Source organism: Astatotilapia calliptera, chromosome 12 (assembly GCF_900246225.1).
Source record: "Astatotilapia calliptera chromosome 12, fAstCal1.2, whole genome shotgun sequence".
Classification (NCBI taxonomy): Eukaryota; Metazoa; Chordata; class Actinopteri; order Cichliformes; family Cichlidae; genus Astatotilapia; species Astatotilapia calliptera.
In genome coordinates, this window is record NC_039313.1 from 18,365,145 (window position 1) to 18,384,631 (window position 19,487).

Consider the following 19,487-nt stretch of genomic DNA (forward strand, 5'->3'; position numbering starts at 1 on the left):
AGACAGCATCGTCAGAAGGAAAGTTGATAAAATAAATTACAAATGTTGTATTGTTCGATACATATGCGTACCGAACCGAAAGCACTGTATCGAACGGTTCAATATCGATACGAATATCGTTGCACCCCTAGTATGTATGTATGTATATAAATTAATTAGTTAATGACTAATGCTGGCTGAAATGAGTTATATGTACATTTGCAGTGAAGGCAGCCTACCAGAGCAATTATGAATTTAAACAAACAAACAAAAACTTCAGACCCAATAAAACAATTTCAATTTTTTAAATTTGCAGAGTGGGGAAACCCCCCAAAACAAATGCATTTAAAGGTAACACTTAACCATCCTTGTGTACGGTTAATTACAGTTTGGTGAGAAAATACAAAGAACAAGATTAACTGTGCGGAGTCAGAGATTTCTTTTAATGGAAGAATCGAAAAACAAACTAGTTCAGCATCACTGAAATCAAATTTAAGATATCAAGTCACATTACATGGCTCAATAAAACAATTTAAGCATGAAAAATAAAATTAAACTGCTTAAAGCCAGCCTTGATTTATAACATCTCCATAGCCAAAAAAACAAACAAAACCAAAACAAAAACAAAAACACTTGGGTTTTACCGCAATCTGAGTTTGTGTCTAAAACAAACTGATTAGATTTAGCTCCTGCTGGACCACCCATAGTAATTAAGGAAAGTTTCTAGTAGTGACGTCAGTAGACAGTAGAAACATGCCAGAGATTCAGTGCAGCGATTTACTTTTAAATAGTAGCCCCAGATCAAACATTACTAAGCTCTTTATATAATCTGCTCACGCAATTCTGACTATAAGGTTACAAATGAATTTCTAATGTATGCACTTGCACATCCTTAAAGTCATACTGCAGATGGATTTCACCTCTAAACCCTATGAGTCCAGAGAGCCAGGTGATCTCTCTGCATGGTGAGGTGACCTATGCTCTAAAGCTTGGGTGACACACCCTAGTCTGTGCTGACTCCCTTGTGCCACTGCAGAGCCATAGAAATGATGTCACCCACTGTGGAAATAGTCCCTCTGCTGCAGGCCTATTTAAAGCATCATGGCTCGTATAATACAAGGAGTCCCTCACTGCCCACAGCTATTCTGAATGGCTTGACACGAGCTACTAAATCCAAGAACCGTATATTCTGTAATGAGTCAGTGAGTGCTGGCTGCAAGAGTCAGGACCACTGAGGCATTAAAGTAGACTGCAAATTGTACATGACAGACTTTATAGCCAAACAATTAATGTATTTAAAGCTTTTAAATATAAACATTTTACTTCTGATTCATAGCAAACAGATTTTGTTTTTATAAACTAATTATAACCACTATGAACCCTTAAACTCACACAGGCAATGAGATGGCACTTCAACCTTGCTGTTATTGCATACTTTTAATAACATGACTCATTTAAGAGGTCCACATTGATGCAAGTGTCTTCTGGGCCAGTCCAGACCTGCAGTGTCCCTGTGCTACGTGAAATATACCACGCTTGTACCAATGCTGTCACCTGACACAAAGCTGGGCTGTGACACACACTCCAAGTTTAGTGATCAAAGTCTGGTTTATGTGACAATGATCTCTGTGTGTGTGTACATGTAATAAGAAAAAAAAAAAAAAAATCACAAGATCGTGCCAGAACCTTGCCCTACTGAACACACCCTCAAATCCACCCTGAAGCCTAGTGTACAATAAGCTGACTTTGACACTACTGTCAATAGGTTTCTGTGAGCTACCAGCTTATATCACGTAACACTACCATTACATTATGAAAATATACACCTTTCTTTGTTTAGTAACTTACATTCAATTGAGCCAGGATGTTTCTGGGCACATAATTTCATCACATGCGAATGTATATTAGCTCGCAGTTAAATGTATTCATGGACAAGACTTCCCAAAGGCAATAGGAACAGGATGTAAAGCAGGAAGGACATGGACTGATGACCAGGTGTTTCAACAGAAACTGCATAAACAAGTTTGGAAAAGAACAAACCGATCACACAGATAAGATAACCCAACAGTTCAGAGCCATTTGCATTTCCACTTATTCTAGTACTATAGCATTCCAAAGAGGGCATGAAGACATTGTCCATATGTCTGTAGTGTCAAGTTGGAAAACAATACACAGTAAATTAGTAATTGTAGCACACATTTCCCATCATGCTTCTCTTTAAAATGGTAATCTCATATTAAACATAGCCAAAATTAAACAACAGGATACTTGCAAGTAATCCCTGTGAGCCAACTCTAGAGCCAACGCTCTAAACTCTTTTTTAGCATAGCTCTGGTAGCAGTTTGAACAGCAACATCAAGCTACTTTATGTTCTGTTAGTGAGGGGTAGACAATGGGAAGAAAGCAGACTTAAAGGCAGGTGGCCTTACAGGAAGAACAGCCATAAGGGCTTGTTTCAGTGAAAGAATGAGCTGAGCGGCTGCATCAAGGCCCAATAAGAGATAAACAAAGATTATCTGCACAGGGAATCATGCAAGGCTACTAGAGTAGAGTCCAAAAACAAATATGTAGAGCTAAAAAATTAACAAACTGTGTCAGACCTTCTGGTTTCCTTGTCCTACGCTTCTGAAGTTAATAATAAATGTTGGTCTGATTATTCAAGACCTTGTATGTGATGAGAACGATTTTAAATTTCATTCTGGATTTAACAGGAAGCCAATGAAGAGAAGCCAGTATAGGAGACCTATGTTCTCTCCTTCTAGTCCCTGTCAGTATTCTTGCTGCAGCATTTTGAATCAATTGAGCAATTTTAAAGGATTTTTCTTACAACATCCTGATAATAACTTTACTACAATGTTCGTTGCATATTATGACTCCTGTGTTCTGCTAAGCAAAAAGGATCAATCCATAAACATGTCAGCCCCTTTAGTCTCCGTTGCCCTTTCGCCTCCCGCCTGTGCTAACCGTTTTACAGCCTACGAGTCTCGTCTGATCCTCGTCTTAGTGTGTTTTATGAAGAAACAGATACACACAGACCGAGCACCCCTCTGTGTTTGGGCCATACTGATTTGTTAAGTAGGGCTTAATTTGTACAACACACACTTGAGCATAATATGACCCCCTATGCTCTATGAGAGAATTTTGCCTATTTTTATTTATTTATTTTAATAAATAGCACCTACTCTGCTCAACTCCACTCTACTCAGTTTTTAGTGTTTTCCATTATATGGTAGTACCTGGTAACAGGTGCGTGTTAGTATCTACAGAACTGGGCTTTCAAGCAAGCTGAGTCGAGCTGAAAATATAATGTCAGACTGCAGGCCACTGATTGGCCAAGGAGTGATGTCACTAGATGAATCACGAGAGAGACTCCTTCACAAGAATCAAACATAAACACAAAAAGCCATAGGTGCAGATACACATCGCGTCAATGTCATCCATTGTTGTGGTGTGGAGGTTTTAACTACAGATGACATGTTACAGTAAGAAATAGTTCTCAGATGGAACCAGAAGCACGAATACCAAACTGATGTTTATATCTCATCATTTTTCTACTAACAGGATAAGTTAAATCCATACTTTATGCTCAAATCTACTGTGATATTTGTAGTCCCAATAACACTTCAACTAAACTCCCGAAAACCCAGGCATGGCAGAAGAGGCCGACAGTTCGACCAGAGAGCCAGGCGTTCTTCACATTCCACACCTCAGCCTCAAGCAGCTCTGTTATGAGTATGACTAATGAGAGCAAGTGGGCTGCTAGGGTGTCAAATGTAACACCCTTTGAGGTGTTAATGGTGTTTGTGTCTGATATACACAATTAGGAATTTCAGGGTCTGCAGAGCGAGCACAAGCGGCTTGCCTCAAGTCTGCAGAAAGTTATGATGACATGATACACAAGTTCAGGAACGCAGCTGGCATGAAGCAGGGCATCAGTAATTGTGAGCATGGGAAATTAACAAGCACCAGTGGGATTGCCTGTGTATAGCAGTACACCTATTGTGTGCATCTTAAAAGTCTCATATTGTGAAAATGTATTGTTTTGTGGTTTTTCCCCCACCTGGAGGCATAAAACAAAAGCTGTGAACATTTTTAATACGTTACTACTTTCATTCCTCCACTACATCTATCTACATACATCCACCTTTAAAAGCCATTTTCAACTTTCCACATTAAACTGCAGCTACTTGCAAATCTTCTGTTATTGGTTGCAAGAGTGAATAGAGATTCCTTAAGACTCAATACAACTATCCATCCACCAATCCTTTCTACTGTGTATACAATTCAGGGTCAGAATACTCTGGGGGTCACTTTGCAAGAGGCAAGGCACACTGTGGACAGGACACCAGTCTAATCACAGGGCTAACACACATTCATGCTCACATTAACACCTACAGCCAACATAGAATCAAAAACATACTATTCAACTCTTTGGATGGTGGGAGGAAGCAGAAGTAACCTCAGAGCTCACACAGTCACACGGAGAACATACCGACTCAACAAAGAAACCCCCCAGATGGTCAGCAGGTTTTTACCGGGAGCACTTCTGCCATGAAGCAAGAGCATTAACCACTTTATCATCCCATGGCCTGCTTATTGGTTATTGCAACTGATTCAAATGCTAAATCAAGTGTGAACTTTGAAAGCTTGAAGAAGAAGAAGAAAGAAAAAAAAAAATCAATAGACTGGACATTTTCTCCACCTACACCCTCTACTTCTAAAAATTATTTTTTACAGCCGATTTCCTCATTCCACTCTGCTTAGAGTCCCTGAAACTGCCTGCTTTCTATAGTTTGTGGCTAGCCTTCTGGCTCAGTACTGCATATATGAATGACAACTTTTATACTGGTTAAGCAGATCATTTATTTTACACCATTTGCTTCATGAGAGACAGCAGTGAATTAGAAATTGTGCATTTGAGGTGTTAGAGAACTCTGCACTTTATTGCCGTTTTTACAGTAGACAAGGCATGCTTTAAAAAAAAAAAAAAAAAAATTATATCTGCTAACTAGCAGTGCTCTGGCCCTTTCCTGCTGTCATACTGCAGGAACCCAACTCATTTCACGTGGCAGTTTTAAATACTACCCAATACCATATCTCAGCAACAACATAAAGCCTCTGGTTCAGTTTGGGTTTGGGTGTAGGTCAACAGATTATTCAAATTGTACATTACCAGTAAACCCCAGCACCTTTGATCAGTAAATAACCCAACCTTTAGGCCCTGTGTATTCAGGCAGGTATAAGACCTTAACACCTCAGCAGAGGAGTGTACAGTGATAAGGCAACTTGTCCACACCTCAGCATAAAAAAAAAAAAAAAAAGTCAGCATTTGAGGAACAAGAAACTGCACCAGTATAAACCACGCCTACACGAGCAGCAAGCGACTGTGCTCACTGCTGAATACCTAACATGTCCATAACTACACTACAGACATTTGAATCCTTTGAGAGGAATGTCTGAGGCCTAGAAAACAACTGGTTGCATAGCAACAAGTAAGGCTGCAGAAAATAAGGGTGAATCACACCCGATGGATACAAAGCACAACACTGAAACATACACAAAAAAAAAAGAAGAAGAAAAATGCATGAACGAGATTCCCTGAAGGCAAAAGAGGACATTCTTCTCATTCACACAAGGCCTGCACACCACACTTCCTCTCCTTGCAACTCAACATGTGATTCACACATGCACACCACTAACAGGGTCTTGCATGCATGCCGTCCAGTGCTAAGAGCTTCATGGAAATTTCCACTTTTGCAAGTCTCAGCCTATAAAGCTGAGGCGAGGAGCTAAGGTAGAGATAAACAGCTGAGGAGTAAGTAGCAACGGCGGCTACATTATCCCAAGATTTACAACCTCCGAATGATAGGCCAGGAACAATGCAAAGCTGGCTGTAAACCAGAGCCGTATTTCACTGAACAGATTAAGCAAGCATACCTGTAGATAGTGTAGAGTTTATTATTAGATATTTTGCAGCCAACATCTTTGCAGCATCTTTGGTGACAGAGATTACTCAAATGAAAAATCAAAGCTTCCATTATCTTCTAGTACGTCTAAACAGATATTTTACACCCCCTGAGGGATGGACTCTCCTCACGTCTATTATGAGCAGAGGACATGCTGTGACAGAGTTCTGCACTTTTGGCTGAAAGCTGCTAAAACATACTTGGAGCATATATATGTTAAGTTGGTAATGCATTCAGATGTAGATAGATGAGAAATGGCTGCAAACTAAATAAATAGCTAAAAAAAGATTTATTTCTAAAAATTTTCTTTAAAGATTTGCTACTTCAAGAAAAAAGCCAGGAGTAATACTGATTATCACATTAAAATATTTAAATACGGCACTTGGATACAGTGAGTGACTCATTGACAGAAACAACATCTGACTCCAACCCAATTCTCTCATCTTGGCCGCTTTTCATATTTCGGCCTATCCCAGAATTCACATGTGTACTTACACTGCACGAAGCAGCCAATGGCAGGGCAGGGAGGAAATGGTCTTGGAAGCCTGTCAGGCAGGGAGCAGTGAATGACCATATATGGTAAAATCTGCAGTCAGCAGGACTGAGAGGCAGAAGCGGCAAAGGCAGAAGCAAAATGACCAAAGTGTGGGGAAAGACCCTGGATATCATGCACACCCAGTGCATTTTTGCATAAAGACACAGGAAGCAGCTACAAAGGCAGTAAAACCTAGTGAATATTAGACAGAGGAGAAATAACGTGTCACTGTAGAAATGCCCAAGGATTACTAACAGGCACAGGCTCAGCAGAGTGAATGAATGGTACCATTGATTTAAAACCCACACTCCAAATTTGATTTCTGTAAAGTGCTTAGAACATAAAGGTGTTGCTGGGTAAAAGTGTTTATTGAGCAGGATTTTTTTTATAACACTCCCATCATAGGATGAACAAATCAGATTTCGATTTAAAGGACTATAAATTTAAATCCACAGTAACAATTCACTCATCCTTCGCTCTTCGTTCGTGTTGACCAGAGAGGAGACACCAGGATTTTTTCTCCCAATTACGAGCTAGCTGCTGTATTCACTTCTACAACTTCCTTCATATGGAAATCAGGGAATAAATTAGCAGGCATCCAGCTAAGAATGAGAAAGGGACAGATTGAAAGCATGAGGGAAGGGAATGACATGTGCAAAGCTAGACATCTGATCCCCTCTCTATAAATCTCATTTTTCTCTCAGGAAGAGGCAACAATACTCGTGGCTGTGCTGAGTCAGGGCGGCCTGCCGCACTAACCCACAACCTAGTGAGTCACAAAAAAGAGCCACCCCCACGAGGTCAGGTCACAGATCTGAATTTTAGGTGATGCTTTTTATATACCCAAAAAAGCAATTTGAGGACAAAAGAAATATTGCTGCACCCCCCCGATGCACCCCTGCTGCGGAACCCCCCCCCCCCCCATAAGTGGAGTAATGACAAAGGGCTGTACTGGGAGTAAGCATTGGGACAAAGGCCCAGAGCAGCTGGCTTCCCGTAGAGACTAGGAGCCACACAGCACAGGCAGATGGGTTAGCCGCACAGATGCACCCTCAAATTAGAAATCCAAAGGGGAGGGAGGTTGAAGACACTGAGGGGATGTGCACCCTTGCAAAAAAGTGGAATGAGACCCAAAAAACTGTAACTCAAGAGTTTTATCCACAAAGCAGAGCTGCATAAATGAGAACACAGAAAAACAGGCTCATTTACACAAAACTTAAACTTGTAATCCATTCATAACTGAGAAATAGCTTTTCCCATGTAGTCTTTTAGCAATGGCGTTAAGTGCAGAGATCAAATCTTTAATACCAATCCACTGCTCTGCAGTCTAGTCATACAATTTGCAAGAACAGACTTGTCCCACTTTTGAGACCTGCATTGCCAGCTGAGGCTATACTGAGATTTCCAGATGGACCTGCTTTGTCAGAAAAAAGAAAAAAAATCATTTGAGAATAGTAAGGTCATAAAGACTTGAAATAGAAGTTAAAAGGAAAAAAAATAAAATAATTGAAGCTTAAATCTTTATGTTAGTTGTAGGTTCTAATAACTGTCTTTTCCCATTATGGTTATCTGTAAAACAGGTTTGGTGGCACAAATACATGTCAAAGTATCTTTAACATGCATACATACAAATCTTAACTAACAGAATTCCCCTTTCAGCGCCAGGCCCTCAAAGCATGGGCTGCTCTATGAAGAAAAGACTCACATTTGAAGGACTAGTTTGTCAGGGTTACAAGAAAATACGTGGGAAGATCTGAAAGTCTCAATTGAGGAAACTGCCTAGAGGTTTTCGCTGTACAGAAAGACCTCACTGAAAACTTTTTTTTAAATTCAGCAGTGAAAGTAGACTTTGTTCAGGAGACACACCATTACTGTACTGCAGCATGGCATGCAAAGGGAAGCTCAGTAGTACACAGACACAGAAAGAGGAGGACCCAGGAGGAGTGTGAACCGGTTCGAGCTCGCAGCCCACCTCCAGTACAAGCTTTGTATTGAATGAGGTGCTGAGAGGTGTTAAGCTGTGTGATGACAGGCCTAAGGATCCAGTCTCCAGTGCCAGGGCTAGCTCATATGACATGGCAGTGTAGTGGTGTACACTAATTACAGGTCCAGGGTAGATCTGTCAACAGCATTGCAGTGCTTATGTCACTCTATGTCAGGGCCTGCTACTTGGCCACTGCCTGACGCTGACAAACAAACACAAGCAAGCAGCAATTCACCACTATCAAACATAACAGCAGCCAAGAGGTTTGTGGGACATGCCAGGACATTGGACCTCTATTGCGCCTTAACTGACCTAATTATGACACAAGGTAAAAACAAACGGGAGGCATGTACCCTGCTAATTTGTTTACATCCAAAAACTCATCAACATGGAGGCAAGGATCAGGAGACCGTGTAGCTTGCATTGTGCTTGCGTGGCTTGTGTGAAACAACCCACTGTTAAACATTAATCCAAAGGTTTATAGTTCAACTTTATATTCATATTACTCAAAATATAATCAGGGAGCACTGAAATCATGTAGTATGATAAAGAATACGATTTTTTAAAAGTGGATGCAACCATGCTTACACATTCAATTCACTCCATTTGCACACCTCAGCCCAGTCCAAAGGGCGCACAACACATAATAAACTCACCTTGTGCAGAGGGAGGACGAGGAATGCTCCGCCACCGCTGGCCTCAATAATTAGGGCGACAAACTTGGGGTTCACTGCACAAAAGGCGCTGTCCCACGTGACCCTCGAGACCCGGATATCATCGTAGCACTGGTCATTCTTCACCGCCTGGCCGAAGACGTGACGGAATTTGCTCTGCCGTACAACTCGTCTCATATCTGCAGAAAACAAAAAAAAAAAAAGGCAGAGAGCACATTTATTTAAAGACACACTGTTGCCGTTGTGATGTTGAACCTATTCATTTCAGCAGAGGTTTGCACAAGCCGCAACTGCAATATGCACCAACACAAATGTAGAGTATGTGAACTAGTGAAAGCCTCGAGAGGGTGAGACACCCAACGAAAACGTTCAGCACATTTGTGATTACAGACTGAGAACATTAGAGATTTGATAAAAAGTCTGAAGTTGTCGCTATGCACAGTCTCCTTGTATCTATTTGGTCCTCAGAAAGAGGAGTTTGTCACATGCATGTTTCAGATTGACAGATTTATCACCTTTTTTTAAATAATGTGAGGACGCTACAGTGAAATACAATGGTGTGATTTCATGGTTTCGCTAATGTCAGGTAAGCACTTCCAAAAAGGTACTGTGAAACAGAATGTGTTTCATGAGATTTTAAAGACTTCAAACTATTTCCAGTGGGTAGCTGTAACCCCTGTCGCGCCTCCTAAATCTTCCATTGTGCCAAACATTAAACATCTGACATACTAACAGCATGTATCTGTGGCACACTTTTAGAAAGAGCCACTTCTAAGAGGGAAAAATAGGACATACCCAATCCAAACAAAAACAGACTCTGTGGCTGGTTCAGCTAAAATCTTTACCAAGACAACAATCTGTTGGCAGACAAAGGCACTCTGGAAAACATGCTCATTCAAAAGCTTCAAGTTCCACAGCTCTGCCTACAATAACAAACCACTTCCAAAGATAATGGAAAGCCATCCAACTTCAGACAAACAACTGAATGAGGTCCAATCTTACCAAAACCTATAGATAGGCAAACACTCTTGGGTGGGTTTCGGACTCCTTTATTCTATTTTTTTAATATTCGACATGGGAACAGTTTCAAAGCCTGAATCACCACGACTAAAGCATGGCACAGGATGTGAGACATGTTTTGAAGGAGGTTTTCCACTGTGTGCAGAGAGAGAAAGAGAGACGGGGAGAGAGCAGGAGAGTGAACGAGCAAGGAGGAAAGAGTGACTATGAGCGAGAAACACTTGTGTGGCATGTTTCCGACAGGACAAGGATCACAACACAAGCAGGAAGTTCGTCCTGTTGAGCAGTGGGAGTGTCCGAACAGCCCTTATCTATTGTAAAACAAGTATAGAATGTCATTAACTAGTAGAATGAATAAGTTATTATAAACCTAAAGAGGCTAATTTGTTCAAAAATGGAATTACATTTTTAATCTCAAATTGTAATCTTGCTCAAAACAGGGAGGAGTCCTCCCTACATTTATCTGGTTCAGGAGTGCATTGGTGTAGGAAACTCAAACTTGATTAGTTCTGGAAAGAGCTGATCAACTACATTGAAGTCCTTCAAAGATAACCAAAGGTAATTATTCTGCAACTTCACAAAACCTTATATAATGAGCTATAATTACTTTTCATGTGTGTCAAAAATGGAGAAGGAAAAAAAAAAAATAAAAAAATGGGGTGGGGGGTGGGGGGGGGGGGGGTGTTTTTCCAGGAAGGCGATCGCAATCTGGGTCAACACTTTACAGGAAAAACTTGTGATAGGCAAGCCTTGTTTGCATACCTGTACAGCTTTGTTTGTCACATAGCTGCATGTCAGTAGAAACTGAAATCAGATGCCTCCCTGGAGGAAAATGTGCTGACGACACCAAAATATGAGGCAGATTTGCACGCTTTTATTTGCCCGTAGCTCTTTTAATTACAGGTGAATAATTTGATTATTATTTTAACGTTGTCCTTTTTTATGCATCTCTTCTAACAAATACAAGGAAACCCTTGACACATGAAAACACATATCACATGAAAGCCTACATGTGCCCTTGAACTCTCAACCAAGCGGTTTCTGTCATATTTCAGCCTGCTTAAAGATCAAAATGACTGGGTGTTCATCAGAAGTTAGTGAGGGTGGTTTGTGCCTATCTGACTACCCTGGAAAAACCCGGAAATCATTCATATGGTCGTCAAACCCCATCTGTATTGATATATACTCAGATGTCAAAACTTATCGTCAAGGGTACAGGGGAGGTCATCAAATGTTCTCTTTGTGGAGTTAAAGGAAATATTCTAAAGTCAAACTGACTGTACTTTATTCTGTGCAGAGAGATCAAAAACACATGAGTGGAAATAAACTGTGTGCACCATATGAATTAGACAAATCAGACGTGATGGCGTGACTGCTTGAGGTCAGGATATGGTATGAATATTGGAATGAACAAAGAGTGCACAGCAGGTGTTTAGAGAGGGCTTAAACTCACTTTTTTTTTTTTGCTTTTTTGTGGTGGCGGTGATGATTGAGCATGTACATGATCACAAAAATGAATTCATACTTGGGTTTCCTGCATAGAGTTTTTTTTTTTGGGGGGGGGGGGGGGGGGTCAAAAGCATCGTTTTGGTGTGGTGAGTGACATGTTGCTTGTACTGTACAATTATGCTTACATGCATAACAAAAGCTTAATATCCACTGTGAGCCTGAAAAAAAAAAAATCTTGTAATGTCATTTCATTTTAAATAAATTGCCCTCCATACAACATACTGGTGGGCAGCCTGCTTCTGCACAAATCAACGCAACGAAGAAAACCTCCACTGATGGGTACACAGCATGACTGAGCTCCATTTAGTGACACAGCCAAAACTAAAGCCTCATCCACATAAACAGCAATTTATCCATCAAATCTGCTTTATTTGCACCACCTCAGATGTGAGATTAGTTTCACTTGCTATTTGGCCAACAGTTATTTCCCTGTGATCACTACAGAATTACACATGCCATGGCCCGTGTTACACTGCAGCTAGTCTGTTCTTGTAAGTACAATCCTCACGACACACGCCAACAGTCCCTGCAATGTAGTCTAAAGGCCATTTTGGTATTCGCAGCTGTCAAGACGTGCAAGATTGTGATGGTTTTAACAGCCATTTCAATGACAGATCAGTACAGGGGCCCAAAGAGTCCCAGACTGTGCAGAGGGAGATGTTGCAACACAACCACACCAATCGGAAACTCCAAAACATGAGATGCAGCGGTGTCTTTGGAGTTTTACCTATGCTAACACTGTCAAGGTAAACCACTAAAGTTCAAGAATTACTTAAGCATTGCTGATACAAAGTGAAGCATTAGCTTAGGGCTGATTCTTCACCTTAAATGTAAACTGGTGGACGATTTAAGTGGAGTTTCTTTTGTTTGAAAATGCAAGCCTACCAATCAGGATAATCAGGTGCAGCTAAGTTTTGAAATACCAGAAGCCAGAGTCCTTGCCACACTGTCATCAGCAAATCAAGCAGCAGAAAAGCCCAGTATTACATTACTGATGTAATGCCCAGCTACTCAAAAGTGATGTAACTATTTTGAGAAAGAAGTGTTTACACTACTAATGCTTAATGAAACCAGACTGATCCACTGTTTTCTAGATTGGATATGCAACCTTAATCACGAGGGATGGACAGTGTACACGCTGCAGGTCCGAGCAGACTGGGTGGGGTGGCAGTTGATAATACAACACTGGGTCATGGTGAATAGGCCACGTTGTGTGGTAGTGACGTGTCCCAACAACATTTAATCAGGAAGACGGCACAGTTTCGAAAGAACTTTGAGCCTCCTATACTCACTGCAGACAAGACTCTCAGTAGTTTTTTACTACATTCTGACTCAAATTGAAATGCTCCAAACTCCAGACTTTCTCTAGTGATCAATTAATTAACAGTCAGTGGAAACAACTCTTCAGCTGGGAGCCATTAAACAACAGGAAAATAGGAGCAAAAGTGTAAGTCCATAATTAGAAGTGTGGCAGCCATTTGTGCTAGTTTGTTACAAGACAATGTGTGTGACAAATAAGTCGCATACTTCATGTACACGATTTATACATCAAGTCTGTTAATCACCAGTTATTTGTTATGTTTTCACTGCTATTATTCCTCTTCAGTTGTTTTGGGGGGAGGGGGTTGGCATTTCTACTCAGTTGTTTTGTGTAATGTGTAAAGAGGTACGTATTCCAGTGTCTCGGATCTCACTGAAGGGAAATGTCACCAGGGCCAAGCTCAGGTGTTGACAAGAGGAAGGACAGAAAAGCAGCAGTAGTGTCACAGCTGAACTGAAAAGAAAAAGTTATCCAGCCATGCCATTTATTAAAGCAGAAAATCTGTTATGTCAGGTCTGTTTAGAACGCCGTCATCTGCTTGGTTCTAAATACACATATAAAGCAACCATGACCACACCAGTTTTCCTCATTTGGTAGCGCACATGGTGCTGAATGTGTTCAAACTCAAAGATTGATCATCTTATTTGCTCAAACTGCAAAAGTTAACACAAAAACAGAGAAGAACTCTCAAATAACAGCTTCTAAATAGTTAAATTGATTACAGCTTCAAACTGCAGATATTTAGTGTTAAGTGGCTCTGGCATGTAAAATCAGCGGGGCCTGTGTGTTCAGGCAGTAAAGGCTTGGCACTGGACTGACAGCTTCAGTCATACGTTAGTGATACGGAGACACTCCCAGGAGAAATGCTGTGTGTATTCAATGATAGCCTCCTGAGAGTTACAGTTCACTGATTCAGCCCCAAGTCAAGAAAAAATAAATAAATAAAAAAAAATATTTTGGGCAAATAAGATGAAAGCAGACCCATGTACCTTATTGCCTCCTGAGCCAGCAGCACTGAGCCTGATGTGCAGAGACAGGAGGAGGGCCCACACCCCGAGGAAATTACCAACAGGAGTAGCACCAGTGTGACACAGATTTTAACATCCTTGTTTGTATTCCTCAACTGCACTCACATCTGACACTGTTAAGCAATTGAACAGTATTCCAGTCATGTGTAACCAGTATCAAACAACAGACAATACTACCTTTAGGAACAGCAGAGTTTCTATAACCAAGGTTTTCCTTTGGGCCGGTGCTAGATTGGGCCCTCAGACTGAGGGTCACTCCACACTGCCGTGCTGGGCTATTTTGCTGTGCGGAAACCGATTTATCTTCTACATATATTCTGTCACTCATCAATGACGAGAGTGGGTGACCACTGGCCAAGGAAATATAAATGGCCCCCTTTAATTTGTGTTATAAAACAGTCATCCACTGTGGCAGCACCTCAGTGACAGGAGACATCTCATGCTGCCACAGTCAGTTATGTTCACACATTTCAGTTAAAACATAGGCCACCTCAATCTGTCAACACCCATTTGTATTCCAACCGGTTTCCCATTGACACAACTAACGTACAATGATATTACCAAACATAACTGCACCGTTGTAAAGACAGAGCTGCAGTAAAGAGTCTCTGTTATGGTGCTGAAACCCAAATATAACCTCTTGTGAATCAAATCAAAGCAACTCAAATCAAGAGTAAACAATATATATATATATATCAGTTAAAAATCCACTTCCAGGCTCTATATGTTTTTAATCACCGTTTTCAGGGTGCAAAACTGCACTTGCTGCTTTGTGTTTTAGAGTGTGCTCGCTGCTTGGTGAGTAAGATGTGACATAACATGAAAATCCCAGCCACAAATCAGGATGAGCTGATGTTGGAGAGGGAGGGGCAGCGGAATTAGAGCGGAATTACAGACAGAGCCTAAACGGTCACCAACCGTCATTATGGAAAACTGCTGTATACTATATACTCTTATTAGCTGCATATGAATTACATCAACCTACTTTCTTTTCCATCAGCATGTCAACAGTAGGGCTGGGCCATATCATACCATTCACGGTAATACCTTGATGGGGTTTTTTTGCACTAATAAAGTTGGTGAGTTGTAAAGTATTTTGTCTAGTGTCAATTATATCATCAGTTATATCGTTATCGCAAATTTTCAAATGTATATCATGATAAATATTTTTGGTCATATCGCCCTGCTCTAGTCAACAGATATAAAGAAGTTAAACTTTAACTACCTTTATTAGTTCTAAGATCATTTTAAATGAAGTTTAACACCAAACCAAGGACAGCAATATACATCAAAAATGAAAATATACTAATTTCATGTAAAGTTCTTAAATTACCAAATAGTGCCACCTTGTTAAACTCAGCCCAGGTCACTGCTAGCCATCCATGCAGGTTCACACTAATGACACACTAATATGGTGGTAATATAGAGAGGAAGGTGCATGGGATTGTATTTGTGGTTAAAGAGTATCATATTGTACCTTTAGTAACAGTCAGTATAGGACAGACATTTCTTTCTCACACTCAAATTCCCTCACACCACACACACACACCCGCCAATGTCGCCTCATTGCTCTTCACACACTGGCTGCCTTTTGCCTTTTGTCACCAAGACCGCATGAGACGCCACCTAAATCCCCTTCCTGTAACCAAGGCCACGGACCACTATTGTAATCAGAGTCCAGCTACATTCCAGCAATTTTTGAAACAATGAGATAACGTGCCTAGTTCTTTTTCTCCCCCCACCTCTCTCCGACCCCAATCTGTGCTTTTATTCGTAAGCATAGAAAACACTACACAGATAGTGTTTTAAGGAAAGCAGCTGTATTCTTTTACAGTTTGTAGACAAAATGAGAAGGACTGAGTGATAAAACTCTAAAAATAAATAAATAATTATAAAATGGCTTTCCTTGATTCTGCATATTGACTGTAACTGTTGTACATTGACTTCAATGGAAAATCTATAGAACTCATTCCACCCACATTTTGACAGACTACAATCCGCACTAAAGCAGCCACACATTTGCTAATATTCGAGTGCAGCTGTGGACGCCAGCACATTAAGAGTGTGAGTGAGATAAAAGACCAAATGACTACAGATGATGACATTGATGAAAAGAAGGGTCAGAGGAATTATGTAGTGTTCAGATGTTTTAACCATTGTTAACCAATATTTGATCTGGCAAAACTTTACACTGGATGCTCTTCCTGACACAACCATTCCCATTTATCTAGGTTTGGGATTGGCACTAGGAATACAATGGCTTAATGCCCCTCCCAGCTGGAAGAAAGCCTGGAGAGGTGGAAGTATGCTTTGGAGAGAAGAGGAATTAAAGACCGCAAAAGCAAGACAGAACATGTGTGAATGAGAAGGAGTAGAAGTAGTGAAGACAGATGAGTTTAATCATCAAAAGCAATGGGGAATACACAAGAGGGATGAAGAAGAGAGTGCAGGTAGGGTGTAGACAAGTGTCAGGGGTGATTTGTGACAAAAGAATAGCAACAGGAGTGAAAGGAAAGGTTCACCAGATAATAGCAAGTTCAAAAATCAAAGCTGAGATGGTTTTGACATGTGCAGAGGACGGATGGTGGATAAATTGGAAAAAATATATTGAAGAGTTGCCAGGCAGGAGAAAGGAAGACCACAAAGAAGTCATGGTTTTAATGAAGGAGGACATGCAGAGGATTGGTGTAACAGAGGAAGATGATAGGCATGGTATGAGATCAATATGATTCTTGGTGGTGACTCCCTGAAGAAAGGAGCTAAAACCAGGAGGAGGAGACCGTTTAAGTGTGACAAAGGCTACTTTCACACTGCAGGCGAAAGTGCATCAAATCCGATTTTTTTGGACCCTATGCGACCCATATCCGATCATGGTATGACAGTGTGAACGGCACAAATACGATATTTTCAAACCCGATCTGGGTCACTTTCGTATGTGGTACTGAATCCGATACATATCCGATGTTTTAGAAAGGGACTGCTGTTTGAACGGTCATGTCGCATTAAATCCATCTTTTACATCACTGACTCAAGACAGATGCCAATTATCAGCGCCGGAGAAGACATCGCGAAAGCTTCCTGGCCATCCAGTGTAGATGTCAGTGATACTATTGGGAAGACAACGTTGGAGAAACGTGAACATTTTATTTGTACTGTATAATCTGCAGATTCTGACAGAAATCTGCAACTATCCTTTGAAGCACCGCTCCTCTAAAACAGCAATAAGGATCATTATTAGGTTAACTACATTATTATGTAAATAACTTAAAGCAAAAATTGGGAAACGTAAAGTCAGAAGTCTTTATATTAAGGGCCATCAGTCAAACAATACTGTTTGCTCTGGGTCTAAACCAGAGTGTTGTGTGTGACGTCTTCTTTTGCGCATGCGGGCCTCTTTGAGCGTTCACGCTAGAGCGCATTTGCTGTCGCATTTTATTTGTAGTGTGAACAAGCAGACCAAAAAAAAAAAATTTAAAAAAAATTCGGATTTGATCAAAAAAATCGGAATTGAGCATTAATACCTGCAGTGTGAACGTAGCCAAAGAAGCAGAGCAGCTTGCACTGCATACTCTACCTTTTTTCCCCACAAAGGCATGTAAATACATGTAGACGCCAGTACAGGGAGTCAAAAATGTTGGATTTAAGTAACCAACCCTCGATGCCTACTATCTACTGGTCATAAACAAATCTCTCAGACAGCACATTCCCAGCTATCTGAACAGCTGTGCCATACTTCACTACCAAACCAGACTTGTGCTCTGAGCCATATATGAGCCTCACCGCCCACTTCACTGGAGCAGTACTGTTCTTGAATCTATTAAAAACAATTGAAAAAAATGAAATGATACAGAACCTTTTTGCTTTTTAAGATATTATTTTGTGTTATTTTGCTTGTGTTATTTTGCAAAACGTTTTTGAATTACCGCGACAAGATTTTTTCCCATATTGTTCAGCCATAGAAATATATTTAGCTTTACGACCCAAGAGCAGCACAGAACTAATTACTAGCTGCGATCACATACCTCAGATCCTATGTTTAATATGTTTAAGAAAAAACTGACACTGGCTGTTTTCCAACTTCCTCGTTTCATAAGAGAAAAAAAACAAAACAAAAAAAAAACAGACTCCTTAAAGCCAGACATAAGAAACAAATGTGTCAGAAAACGTCTGCGTGTTCAACATGAGACTGGCCATGCCTCAGAGTGCTCAAGCTTAGCCCTTCATCCAAACTCTTTATCACTTTCTGCTCTATAAGACTTTAAGGACTAAATCCCAAACTTCTTATCCTACTTAGAAGTCAAGGTTTAACAGGAACCACTTTAAAGTCTTAGAAAATTACTCACAACAGGAAAAACCCTAGTTTGTGTTGGTGTTCGTGTGTAGGATTACATTTATCTGTGTGGACATTTTCCTTTTCCCATGAGACAATCTGCATGATAAGCCAAATGAAAAGCAGACAAAAAGTCAAAACCTGCTTATTCCTCAACTCAGAAAAGAAAATCTGCTCAATATTACCGCCTCAGTGTACAAAGCATATTCCTTGCCTCTTCCTGATTAGATACTTCCCCTCCCCCACTGACTAATGCACAAACCACCACTTCATTTCAACAGATGTTGTAAGTGGTGGTGGGAAAGACCAATGGATAAAACAGTATTATTAGTGTGACTGCACCTGCTTGAACTGCTCATCTACAGTTCATTACAAACGTAAAGAAGATGACTAACAAAAAGTGGACTGCGGATTTAACTTCATTCTTCAGCACAAGAAAAAAAATAAACTTTATGCCAAACATATCAGGACACAACAGAAAGGGTATTTAGATGCCAAACTGACTACTGGCTTGTTTTCATAACATGGTCTTTGTTATGGACGCAACTTGTCTGAGCAATGGGGACTAACGCAATTAGCAGCATAGATTTAGCCAGCTGTCCCTTTTCTTATCTACTAGTCCAGTCTAAACAAGCACGACTGCACTAAGCAGGTAGTAGCATTAGGTAGTTACTCCAATAGGACCACACAGAGGACGCTGTGTTTGGTGCAGTGTTTTCATGATAAGATAAACTGCAAAAGAGGCCTGCAGTCCATAATCTAATCTAAAAACCAATCTGAAAATTTACTACATAACACTTTGTGGCATGTGCTGGTCCTTTGCTGGTCCTTGGCCAGGGACAGCTACCAGTAAGTCATACCACGGAAAATATATGCTTCCTATTTCAGTTTTCATGATTTTCTTTCTACACCTTTGTGCAGTGCATGGATGCCACAGAAGATTAGATGAAATGGAAGCAATGGCTTTTTCTGTTTTTTGTATGACTTGTTGCATTTTAGCTTGTTTATTTTGGTCTTCCTGTGCTGAAAGTAGGTTTACCTACCCTAATGCAGGCACTAAAAAGACTCCACAAGTGGGATTTTAATAACTTTAACACTTCCTACTTTCTGCCCTCTGGACAAACAAAAAAAAGAAGAACCG

At 40.5% G+C, this 19,487-nt stretch overlaps 1 protein-coding gene across 2 annotated transcripts in view; it reads right to left on the bottom strand.

Annotated features, from left to right (window-relative positions):
- LOC113033280 (coronin-1C) overlaps positions 1 to 19,487 on the bottom strand; it is a 39,383-nt gene that overhangs the window by 10,384 nt on the left and 9,512 nt on the right. For both annotated transcript variants that reach the window (XM_026186931.1, XM_026186933.1), the window contains one exon: positions 9,121 to 9,317. In XM_026186931.1, coding sequence (XP_026042716.1) covers positions 9,121 to 9,317 — 197 coding nt within the window. The remainder of the gene's footprint in view (positions 1 to 9,120; positions 9,318 to 19,487) is intronic.